Raw genomic sequence first — 13,032 nt, forward strand, 5'->3', positions numbered from 1 at the left:
CCAGTTTTGTGTACCATTACACCTCTAGTATTTATATATGCATAATAATTATACACAGGACACATTTTTTAAACTTAAACTTTTATTTTGGATGCGATTAATTGTGATTAATCGATTTGACAGTACTATAATATTTATAACTCAAACACTAACTATGGTAATTTACTTAATCGTGTCATACACTATTAATGATGACACCAACTTACTGACAGGTAGCATATCACCTTTCACATTATTAGGAACATTTCAAAACTCAAGAGATCATATGTCATATTTGACAGTTACGGTAACTGTTTATGCTGGCAACATTTGCATAGTGGAGTAAGTCGTTCCATTCAGTTTCCAATGTAGAGGATGTCTGAGGTGTTCATAGATTTAGAAATATATCATCACACTCATTTCAGCTTGACTTTCTTTTCCCCCATCAGGGTTTCTGTCGGTGCAGCCATCAAGCATGAAGTGGAACTTGTTAAAGAAGAAACCTGCAGCCATGGTAGGCCCCGAGCCCACTGGCGCCAGCGTCCTGACGATGGCCCCTGTTGTTTCTACACCTGCAGACAACTCCACCGAGAATCAGGGCCCGGTCAGCAAGAACGATGTCTTTGGTGACATCAAAAACAAGTTCCTCAATGAGATGGACAAGCTTCCACGTGAGTATATGACTATATGGGACAGATTAACTAACAGCTTGCGACTAAAAACTACTACTAGGTTTATTTAGTAGACATGACAAGAAATGAGTGCTGAAAATTCTTGGACAGGATTTTTTTTTTTTGGCTGACCTTATTGCATATGCATTTGTTGGTGTTTCCATTTCATATGCAAAATGTATGCAAAATTGTTTTGTAATTTGCGCGTCTTAAGTTGATCACGTGCCAGAACTACAATAACCATAACATTCACACAGCGCACACGACACCTCTGCACAAGATTTCTCTCAACATGGGGCAAGAGAGCTGTCGGTCAATAAATGGAGAAAAAAAAAACGAAGTAACTTGCAATACTTACTTATTTGAAAAAGTAACTTGTACAAAAGTACACTGAAAAGTTATGTGTTACTTTACTAGGTACTTATAAAAGTAATCTGATTACACAATTCATGTTACTTGCAATGTGTTACACCCACCACTGTAGATACAGTATATCACTATATACACTGTAGATATTAGTATACTTACTACATTAAAGGGTTAGTTCAACCCAAAATGACAATTATTTAATTAATTACTCACCCTCATGTCGTTGGACACCCGTAAGACCTTCGTTCGGAACCCAAATGAAGATATTTTTGTTGAAAGCTGATGGCTGAGAAAGGCTTCAGATAGGCCTCCATTGGCATTCAGGACATTCCCACTCACAAGACCCATAAAGACACTAAAGACGTCGTTACAAAGTCCATCTCACTACAGTGGCTGTACAGTAATGTTACAATGTGATGAATATAGTTATTGTGCACACAAAAATCAAAATAACGACTTTATCCACCAAGTTATTGACGTGAACTCGACGCATGTGCGGGGATATGACGCAGATCCTACACGGAAGACAATATCTTGGTGGATAAAGTCATTATTTTGATTTTGTGCACAAAAACTATTCTTGTCGCTTTGTAACATTATTGTACAGCCACTGCAGTGAGATGGACTTTGTATTGATGTGTTTAGTGCCTTTATGGGTCGGTGGGAATGTCCTGAATGCCAATGGAGGCCTATCTGAAGCCTTTCTCAGCCATCAGCTTTCAACAAAAATATCTTCATTTGTGTTCCAAAGATGAACGAAGGTCTTACGGGTGTCCAACGACATGAGGGTGAGTAATTAATGAAATGATTTTCCTTTTTGGGTGAACTAACCCTTTAAGTATACTTGGAAAATTTACTTGAAATGTACTTCTTTTTTTGGAAAGGTTTTTAAGTCATACCACCTTTTATTAAAAGCTCTGCATCATTGTAGTTAAACTATGGCAACCACAAATTAACCATGGTTCATACGGATTACATAATCAGAGAGTAGTTGTTTTCAGTGTGTACTGGTTTGTTCAGAAGTCGACATTTCAAGCTGTCTATAGGTATATTTCTCATGTCTGCGAGGCAAGTATCAGGTTCATTTTTGTGACACCCTCCAGTCCACGGAGATCGAGACGGCAGAAAGCGCATCCTGTATGTTTTCTATATTTTACAAAAGCACAATATTTTGTTCAACTTAGTTCAAATTATGTATCACTCTATTTCAAATGATGACAAAGCTAGATTTTTATTTTCAGCCCCTATTTTAGTTCCTCCCTTTTTTCTCCGTCTTTCTCTCTTTTAGTGCCTCCCTGGGCCATCATCGCCATCGCGATCGTAGCTGTGGTCCTCATTCTCACGTGCTGTTTTTGCATCGTTAAAAAGACCTGCCTTAAGAAGAAAAAAGGCAAGAAGGGAAAAAAAGGAAAGGGAGAAATGGGAATGAAGAACATGAAGGGAGGAGAGGTACGACCACCCGACACCAAAGCTCTTCAGCCTTAAAGGGATAGTTCACCCAAAAATGATAAGCTCTCTCATCATACAGTACTTAATCATTCAGATAAAGCCTCGTATGTCTTCCTGTCATGACATAAAACGAGATGTCACACAAAATGTTCAAGTTGTTCTTTACGAGACAATAAAAGTAGGAGATTCATAATGATATAGATAATGTAAATATGTAATGATTTAGAAAACAGTGTTATTTTAGGATCACTGAGTCTTTATAAAATGTTGAATAGGGTTTATTTTTATGTATTTTAAGTAATTAAAAATGTTAAAACTACTTTAATTTTAGATACAGTTGTAATAATGTTATTGTATGTTTATGGCAGTTTTATAGTTTTTTTTTAATATATAGATTTAGTTCTTCTTGCACATTCTCCTAAACTTCTCCTTTTATGTTTCACAATAGAAAAGAAAATGTTTTGGAGTGATGTGAGAGTGAGTAAATGAGTTCAATTGAACATTTGGGTGACCTATTCCTTTAAAACTGCAGTCGAGGCTGTGTTTAGAGAAACAGAAAGATTAACGTTTTTCCACTGCCTAATTTCCGTCTGTTGCTAATGAGTCTAATAAGGTTCCATACATATCTAATCTGAATCTTTCACTTGTTTAATGCTTTTAAAGATTTTACTCAAGCAATATATTTGAAAGACTCAGCAATCTCAAAACATCAAAGCCTGTCTTAAAAAAAAACCCGGCTGTGTTACTACCTCACATATCCTTAATATAGCTTCTAGGTCAAGCAAATGGATGGTTGGTATTCTGAAAAGATTTTTTATCCATTTAATATTCATGGAATATAAAATATTCAGTGTTGTACGTCATTCGCTGCCTGTAAAGCAGGAAGGCTACATGAAAGATTTCCCGCCACATCAATTCATTTGCCGTGTTCGTATAATTTGGTTTCTAGAAGAATGTATGTGCTGTTAATCTCTTGTGCTTTTTGTGTTAAAAATGACACATTTTCCAGCGAATGCACAGCAGCACTAAATCTTTTTTTTATCTCTGTTTTGGAAATAAAATATCTGAACAGCTAATGAGTTTTGCTATTTGCTGTGTTGTGTCAGATCCCGCTGTGTGCTGTATGTTTTCTATTGTGACAAGCTAATTTTCCTTTGGGAATCATTAAAGTTCTGCCTGTCATATCGTAGAGTTTTCTTTATAAATGTGACAAAACTATAAAGTTAAATCAAATATTAATGTAAATATACATATGTATTTAAAAAATAACTCCAAAGCGCGGCTACTGTACTGTTCTGTATCTCAGTTCAGAGGTATTATAGTTAAAACCTAAAAATTAAAAAAAAAAATAATAATAATAAAATGGATGTTCACTGAAGTGATGAAATAATAAAACATTTTAATTATTTTATTTCAGTTAGTCGCCAAAGCAATATTTATCATTTTCATTTAGTTTAAATTGCTCAAACCTTAAATTACTCAAACATAAGTTATAATAAATATTAAAAAAACTAAATAAAATATAAAAGAATAATAATAATTCAATTCAAACTCATTCAAAATATAAAAATATAATAGTATCTTAAATTATACACTGTCAAAAATAAGATCAAACTTCAAAATATGATTGCTTATACTTATTGCTTATATAATATATTATTAATACTTAATGTTATTTAATAGTTTTAACCTTTATATAATGTTACCTATTTTAGCTGTCAGTATTAATACGCATTTTAAATAAATAAATATATATATATATATATATTTTTTACCTACATCAAAATTATATTATCTTAAAACACTCTTCATTTTGATATGATTAAAACAAAGAATTGTAATGTCAATTTCAATAGCATTATTATTATTATTATTATTATTATTATTATTATTATTATTATTATTATTATTATTATTATTATTATTATTATTAACTAGTGTCACAATACAAAGTCATAATCTTTTATGATATTTTTATGGCAGCTACCAGCAAACATTGGCCAACAACCTAAAGTTAACTGAAAAAGTGTCACCAATCTGGCTTGTTTATGCTTTATCTAGGACATATTACAATTGCCCTATGTCTCCCGTTCTGTACAGTACAATGCATCTATGTGGTTTACTTCTGAAATTGCATTGGTTAAATTTGTTATGCAATGTTTAATGTATTATCCAACAACATAATATGTCTACTTAAAGGGTTAGTTCACCCAAAAATGAAATTGATGTCATTAACTCCTCACCCTAATGTCGTTCCACACCCATAAGACCTCCGTTCATCTTCACACACAGTTTAAGATATTTTATATTTAGTCCGAGAGCGTATGCAGTCTATGAACACTATACTGTCCATGTCCAGAAAGGGAATAAAAACATAATCAGAGTAGTCCATATGAGACATCAGTGGGTTAATTAGAATAAAATAAAGTCAAATAAAGATTTGAACGGTTATGAATCATTGATTCTTGATTTGGATCGCCAAGGTCACTTGATTTCAGCAGTTTGGCACGCGATCCGAATCATGAATCAATCCGCTGATTCATAACCATTCGAATCTTTATTTGAGGTTTGAAAAACAAATGCGGAAGAGAAGACAATGCTGAATAAAGTCGTAGTTTTTGTTATTTTTGGACCAAAATGTATTTTCGATGCTTCAAGAGATTCTGATTAACCCACTGATGTCTCATATGGACTACTGTGATGATGTTTTTATTCCCTTTCTGGACATGGACAGTATAGTGTGCATGTGTGTGAAGATGAACGGAGGTCTTACGGGTGAGGAACGACATTAGGGAGAGTCGTTAATGACATCAGTTTCATTTTTGGGTGAACTAACCCTTTAAATCAAAATGTGTCATTTTTGATACATGTCCATTAAGTGTTACTTGATTTCCTCTACTTGATTCTGTCTTCTGTGAGTTCAATCTCTCCCTCTCTCTCCATTTCTTCATCTCTCTATCCTCCCCGCTTTGTGTCTAATATGTGCTCCGTGTATCTTGACTGTGGTGGACCTGTCATCTTACGGTAGGTGTGACATGGCTTGCAGCGCCCCTCTCTGACCGCCTGGTGAAAGCTCAGACCAGGGCCGGGGAATTGGGCTATGAAAAAATGGCTGGGAATGAAATCTTTGGCTTCTTTTTGAGTCTTGCAAGCTGCAGGGGTGCTGAGGTTGCTTGAGGACTAGTTTGGGGTTGGTTTGGGGAGGGCTCGCATTCCGCCAGTTTGACATGCCACGCTGGCGTTTGGGGGATTAAAGCCAAACGGGTAGAAGGAATGGCCCTTTAGAAGTGGATGTGCATTTGGTTATGACTTAAACTTCATCCTAGCTTATTGAAAGACACCAACACACCAATCCTCACTAACATGCATGTTGAAAGGGTACGGTTGGTGGTTTGTCCTCTAAAAGCTGCTCCACCTATCCAATGTCACGATTTGGTCCCTTAAACGATCCCTGAGATAAGTTGTTATCCAACAAACATGCATTTCTGCATACTTTAAACCATTCTTAAAGCAGATAGCCGGCTGTAAAAGGAAACCGGAGGAATTTCAAGATGCGGTGAAGCAGCATTTGAGACAAAGCCCAATGCATGCCCTTCATACAGGCACCAGTGAATGACCATGACTTGACTTGAGAGTAACTTTCCTGGACGACCCATTGTGTGAAAAAAAAAAAAAAATCTGTTGCTTTCTTCCTGAAATGTAGAGATGAGACGTGGGATGAAGTAGGTGGCGTGGGAAACAGGAGACATATTTCAATTGTTTTGTTTGTTTTATTTATTTTGTATGTGTGTGTTAGTGTGTGTGTGTATATATATATATATATATATGTGTGTGTATACGTAAGTTAAGTGTGCTTTAGTTCGAAATACTGTTAAGGGTGATGTGTGTATTTTCAATGATAAAAAACGTTCTCCTATCCCAGCTCTTAAAGGTGCAGTAAGTGATTTCTTAGAAACACAAACAAACACACCCCTCCCTCCGCCAACAGACGGAAGGCAATGCGAGAGTGGATGTCTTTATATCATAGCAGACGTGAAGCAAAATAATGCTTAAAGGGGGGGTGAAACACTCAGTTTCAGTCAGTGTCATGTCAATCTTGAGTACCTATAGAGTAGCATTGCATCCTGCATATCTCCGAAAAGTCTTTATTTTTTTAATAATTATATAAGAAAGATGCGCTGTTCCGAGTCTTTCCGAAAAAAGCCGAGCGGGTGGGGGCGTGTCGTGTGAGCGGAGCTAAATAATGACGTGTGCGCGCTGCTATTGTGTTGAGTCGAGTGCGTCGTAAAGCTGTGTCATCCCTAACAGCGGGAAAAAAACTTTATTCAAAATAAAAATATGGCTTTCAATCAGATACAGCCATACATCTATGATCCGGAATCAGACCCAGAGGCTGCAGTTGAACAGGAGCAGCAGCAAAAACGACTAGAGCAGGACGTCTCTATGTGGTACGATATACACTAATTATATAATATGCTTAGCGGCTTGTGTTATTTACATATTTATACTTGAATTATATCGTCGTATTTTTGTCTTTGAAGGTGTACATGTGGGAAGTGCAGTTGTGCACGTGTGTGTGTGTGTTTACGCGTGGTTTGTGTAGACAGTAAGCGGACTAAAAAAAACACAGACATTTGAAGCAGTCTCACTCACCGCCTGCGGTTCTAACGTTGGGACTGCTCCATCATTCAGCATTAGGCGATCGGGAAAATCCGGCGTCGAGCTGGGCCTTGTTTATGAAACAGTCGGCACCGAAATGCAGCGAACAGATATAAACATTCGCGCAACTCAGTTGCTGATCCGGAAAAGAAAATTACATCCACTGTTGCCTTACCGCGGGGTTTTTGGGGAATCTGTGCAGCACTGTCTTGGTCTGGCAACCAAAAACGCACTTTTTTGGTGACATTGTTATGTGCACATCACCTGTGCAGCGCAGCCTACAAGCCAGCGCTTTGATGGGTGTAGGCTGTTACTTTCGCTCTCTCCCTCTCTCTCTCTCACGCGCTTCCGGTAGAATTGTCCGTAAGGCCCATACAAGGAAATTCCGCCCCCATTAACGTCAAAGGGGACGCATGATCGCAAAAAACTTGCCGAAACTTATGACTAACCGGAAGTAGTATTTTTGACAAAGAAATACTCCCATCAAACGTCCACCTTAACTTTTGAAACTTTGTCTATGTTTAGTATGGGATTCCAAGTCTTTAACAGTGTAAAAAGATCAGTATGCATGAAACAGCATTTCACCCCCCCTTTAAAAAAAAGCAAAGATGACAAACGATCAACAGGAAAGAACAAAAAATTTACATACAGTACATGCAAGATTTTGTTGTTAGTCACCTGCCGAGTGGACACGCCCCCTACTACTGATTGGCTCACTCTCTCTCCTCCCCCATCATGAGTGGACACGCCCCTACTGCTGATTGGCTCACTCTCTCTCCCCCCATCATGAGTGGACACGCCCCTACTGCTGATTGGCTCACTCTCTCTCCCCCATCATGAGTGGACACGCCCCCTACTGCTGATTGGCTCACTCTCTCTCCTCCCCTATCACGAGTGGACACGCCCCCTACTGCTGATTGGCTCACTCTCTCTCCCCCATAATGAGTGGACACGCCCCCTACTGCTGATGCCCCCTACTGCTGATTGGCTCACTCTCTCTCTCCTCCCCTATCACGAGTGGACACGCCCCCTACTGCTGATTGGCTCACTCTCTCTCCCCCATAATGAGTGGACACGCTCCTACTGCTGATTGGCTCACTCTCTCTCCCCCCATCATGAGTGGACACGCCCCTACTGCTGATTGGCTCACTCTCTCTCCCCCATCATGAGTGGGCACGCCCCCTACTGCTGATTGGCTCACTCTCCTCCCCCATCATGAGTGGACACGCCCCTTACTGTTGATTGGCTCACTCTTTCGCCTCCCCCATCATGAGTGGACACGCCCCTTACTGTTGATTGGCTCACTCTTTCACCTCCCCCATCATGAGTGGACACGCCCCCTACTTCTGATTGGCTCACTCTCTCTCCTCCCCCATCATGAGTGGATATGCCCCCTCTACTGCTGATTGGCTAACTCTCTCTCCTCCCCCATCATGAGTGGACACGCCCCCTACTACTCACTGGCTCACTCTCTCCCCCCCCATCATGAGTGGACTCGCCCCCTACTACTGATTGGCTCACTCTCTCTCCTCCCATCATGAGTGGACACGCCCCTACTGCTGATTGGCTCACTCTCTCTCCCCCATAATGAGTGGACACGCCCCCTACTGCTGATGCCCCCTACTGCTGATTGGCTCACTCTCTCTCCTCCCCCATCATGAGTGGACACGCCCCTACTGCTGATTGGCTCACTCTCTCTCCCCCCATCATGAGTGGACACGCCCCTACTGCTGATTGGCTCACTCTCTCTCCCCCCATCATGAGTGGACACGCCCCTACTGCTGATTGGCTCACTCTCTCTCCCCCATCATGAGTGGACACGCCCCCTACTGCTGATTGGCTCACTCTCTCTCTCCTCCCCCATCACGAGTGGACACGCCCCCTACTGCTGATTGGCTCACTCTCTCTCTCCTCCCCCATCACGAGTGGACACGCCCCCTACTGCTGATTGGCTCACTCTCTCTCCTCCCCCATCACGAGTGGACACGCCCCCTACTGCTGATTGGCTCACTCTCTGTACTCCCCCATCATGAGTAGACACGCCCCCACTGCTGATTGGCGCACTCTCTCTCCTCCCCCATCATGAGTGGACACGCCCCCTACTGCTGATTGGCTCACTCTCTCTCCTCCCCTATCATGAGTGGACACGCCCCCTACTGCTGATTGGCTCACTCTCTCTACTCCCCCATCATGAGTAGACACGCCCCCACTGCTGATTGGCTCACTCTCCTCTCCCATCATGAGTGGACACGCCCCCTACTGCTGATTAGCTCACTCTCTCTCCTCCCCATCATGAGAAGACACGCCCCCTACTGCTGATTGGCTCACTCTCCCTGCGTCCCAATTCGCATACTATCCATCCTAAATAGTATTTGAAAATATAATTAGTTTGTCCCAAATCGTAGTATACTGAAAAGAGTTTTCCAAAGATACCCGGATGGTTTACTATTTCCGGTCTGAATTCGAAGTATGGATCGATGGGCACTCTAACGGCTGATATTACCCACAACCCACTGCGAGTCGGACGAGGATTCGAGGATTCGAGCTACAAACACGGATAAAAAGAGTTAAAAACTACAAACATGACGGATGTGTGAGTTCGATGGTTAAGTAGAGAAGTTTAGATAAAGGGGTTTGAGGGACCAACTATCAGTATTTAACATGACAAAAATATATTTATTCAGTGTTGTCCACATTATATTTCACCTGCAGCAGCATTGAGAACTTTGGTAAGGACACGTTTGGCCATTAACTTTTAAAAGCATCATTATATTTAAACTGCAAACACATGAGGCGAGTCTCTGCTTTAAAGACACACACATGGCAGATCAACGAGCGGCTACATTTCTCTCCGATACGGTAGGAGATTAAACTGATGGTGGAGGATTTGAACTGTGAGGAATCTGACGATGATTGAGAGAGCAGATAAACGGTGACGGGATGCTCGTAACTAAGGGACAGAGTCCGTTAAAGATGGCGAAGTAGTATGTCCCGAAGCTTGCATACTTTTCTGCTACACACTCAAAAGTATATACCTTTTCTTCACAAAAAGAGTACATACTTTTAGGACGTAGTATAAGTAGGCGAATTGGGACGCAGCTTCTCTCTCCTCCCCCATCATGAGTGGACACGCCCCCTACTGCTGATTGGCTACAAGTGTTTTGTGGTTCTCAGTCTGATTCACTTTCAACAACGTTTCCCAGAAAGCACTTACTGCATCTTTAATTGTAAACAAAGTGGAAATATGTGACCTTTGCTGAAATCTTACAGATTTTTTAAAATGGTGTGTGTGTGATCATTCCGGAACCACAGAAAAGTACGTCCTGACAACTGATAACTATCCTGATGTCCAAGACAGCAGATTATGAACAATAAAAGACCCTAAAAGTTATATAATTTTACATCCAGCTTGGATTGTTGCAGTTTAAAAATATATATATATATATATTTATTTTTTATTTTATTTTTTATTGACAGAAGTCTCTTATGCTCACCCATGGTGCATTTAATGAAGCAAAACTACAGTAAAAAATGAATTAAACAATTATAAATAACTTATGAATACATTTATACATATATTATAAAATGCAATTTATTCCTGTGATCAAAGCTGAATTTCAGCATCATTCCTCCAGTCTTCAGTGTCACATGAGCCTTCAGAAATCATTCTGATATGATGATTTGATCCTCACTAATTATTATTTTTTTATCATTATTAATGTTAAAAACCGTTGGGCTGCTTCATATTTTTGTGGAAAGCATAACGCATTCTTTCAGGATTCAAAAGAACAGCCTTTATTTGACATAGAACTATTTTGGGACTGCAGTTTTATTGTCACTTTTGAACAATCGAATGCTTCCTTAAAAAAATATATATAATAATAAATAAAATAAAAACAGTTTGAACACAATCATTATCTTTGCAGTTCCACAAAGGTTATGGCGCTGAAATTACACACTTCACCTTTGATATTTCACTGCCCCAATAACTTTAATTTATCATGTAAAAACCTTTTTAAAGGGGTCACATGATTAATAGTTTTACCTAACGCACATACGTTTGACTGATTGTTGAGAAATAAAGGACACTTATTTTGGGCACATAACAGGCATGTGTTTATTCTTGGGGTAGTGAATAGCCAGTGAATAAGCTTAAATTATGAACTTAAATCATAATGCAATGAACAACATGGTAAATCATTACATGCTGATTTGATCACAGGGCTGTTGGTGCAAGTAATTGTTTATTGTGAGTGATTGATTTCTCCTTCACCGTTTCTTATTCCATCTGCCACCTTTACTAAGATGAATGTGCCGTAACTTAGCATGACTGCCTCTGAATGCTCAATGCAAGTTACGTAAGGGAACCACCGCACACTTCATATTAAGAATACTGCATTAGTCTGTTACATCATTAATCATCCTCCAGATTTAATGCCAGCATCGCAATGATTTTATTCACTATGGCTTGAACAATTATGCAATCAATACAGAATATTTTCAGATTTTGCATTTTGTGTCTTGGCATGCATGAATGCATTCTACCATGTCAGTTAGAAATTAAGAAATTGTGTTTTGTATGTGTGTGTTTGTGTGTGTGTGTGTGTGTGTGTGTGTGTGTGTGTGTGTGTGTGTGTGTGTGTGTGTGTTAGATAGAGAGAGTGTGTGTGTTTTTGAATTTGTGTGTGTATGTATATTTGGGGTGAGTGGTCAGAAAGGACAAATCCTCACCCCAAGCATATTTTGTTCTTTTTAGAGACATTCTGATTCAACTCTTTTCGTTTGTCTTGTATTCTTGTATTTATTTTCTTTTCTTGTTTTTCCCAAAGCTGAACCAGACTTCTCCATCTATGTAAGCTAATATTTGCTGTTTCACTAGCATTGCGTTTGAGGCTGCATACATTCTTCAACGTGCATAACAAATCTCAGAAATGCTTGATCTCATGAACAGTCACGGCAGGGATCCGGTATAAACTTGCTTGGGGTCACTGCTAACCCCAAAAGCAGAGTTAGTCATGTAACAGGGTTATGTAGCACTTTAACTCCCTCTCTTTCAGAGGACACAAATGCTAGACGTTTGGTTATCAGAATAAAGTCTGGTCTATTTTACTGCTTACCCAGCTAACAGGGAACATTCTCAGAACGTTTTGACAAGGTTCACTCGAAGTTATGAACTAATGTTCTTCCCTATTAGAACATTTATTAAAAGTTTTCTAGTCTTTAGATCTTAAACGCATACCTCAGGTCTTTAGTGACCCGGGACATCATTCACTACCCTCCTCCTTAGTAATTTTTTTAAAGTTAGACATCAACCTTCTTAGTAATTATTATAAACAATATTACAGGAAAACAAATACAATTCTCAAAGAATGCCTGTTTTCCCATTCATTTCTTGTATAAACTGTATAGGGTCGCTAATGACCCGAGGTGTGTAACAGTGTAAGTATATTTTTTTCTGCACAACAATAATTGACTCTCTGAGGACTGAATAAGTGCAGTTCACCGTTATTCCTCAAGGTGGCGATGTCTGACACACAATGATGAAGTGACGTTTCACTCATAGTTACCGCAGGCAGAAAACAAAAGAATCAGGAAGAATCATCAGCAAAAGTTGAAATGTCTCAGAGATTTACTGCAGAGCGAGAACTGAACGCAGTCAAATATTACTGTCACTGTCACTGATGGTGGATCTGCTGAAGAAGCTGTCGGAGAGCTCAATATTGATTCTGAAGATGCTGAAGATGATAGTTTTGAGAATATGTTTGAGATGGTGAATATGAGGCAGATGCTGAATGAACTGAAATGAGCTCTGATGAGGACAATGATGATGATATTTGCTCAAACAAAATATGCTTTATTGTATTTTTCTGTAATTTTTTCTCTAATATATAATCGCGACAAGTAG

At 39.4% G+C, this 13,032-nt stretch overlaps 1 protein-coding gene across 4 annotated transcripts in view; it reads left to right on the forward strand.

Annotated features, from left to right (window-relative positions):
* syt2a (synaptotagmin IIa) overlaps positions 1-13,032 on the forward strand; it is a 133,618-nt gene that overhangs the window by 103,933 nt on the left and 16,653 nt on the right. For all 4 annotated transcript variants that reach the window (XM_067446902.1, XM_067446903.1, XM_067446905.1 and 1 more), the window contains exons 2-3: positions 429-650; positions 2,308-2,468. In XM_067446902.1, coding sequence (XP_067303003.1) covers positions 429-650; positions 2,308-2,468 — 383 coding nt within the window. The remainder of the gene's footprint in view (positions 1-428; positions 651-2,307; positions 2,469-13,032) is intronic.

Source organism: Pseudorasbora parva, chromosome 6 (assembly GCF_024679245.1).
Source record: "Pseudorasbora parva isolate DD20220531a chromosome 6, ASM2467924v1, whole genome shotgun sequence".
NCBI lineage: Eukaryota > Metazoa > Chordata > Actinopteri > Cypriniformes > Gobionidae > Pseudorasbora > Pseudorasbora parva.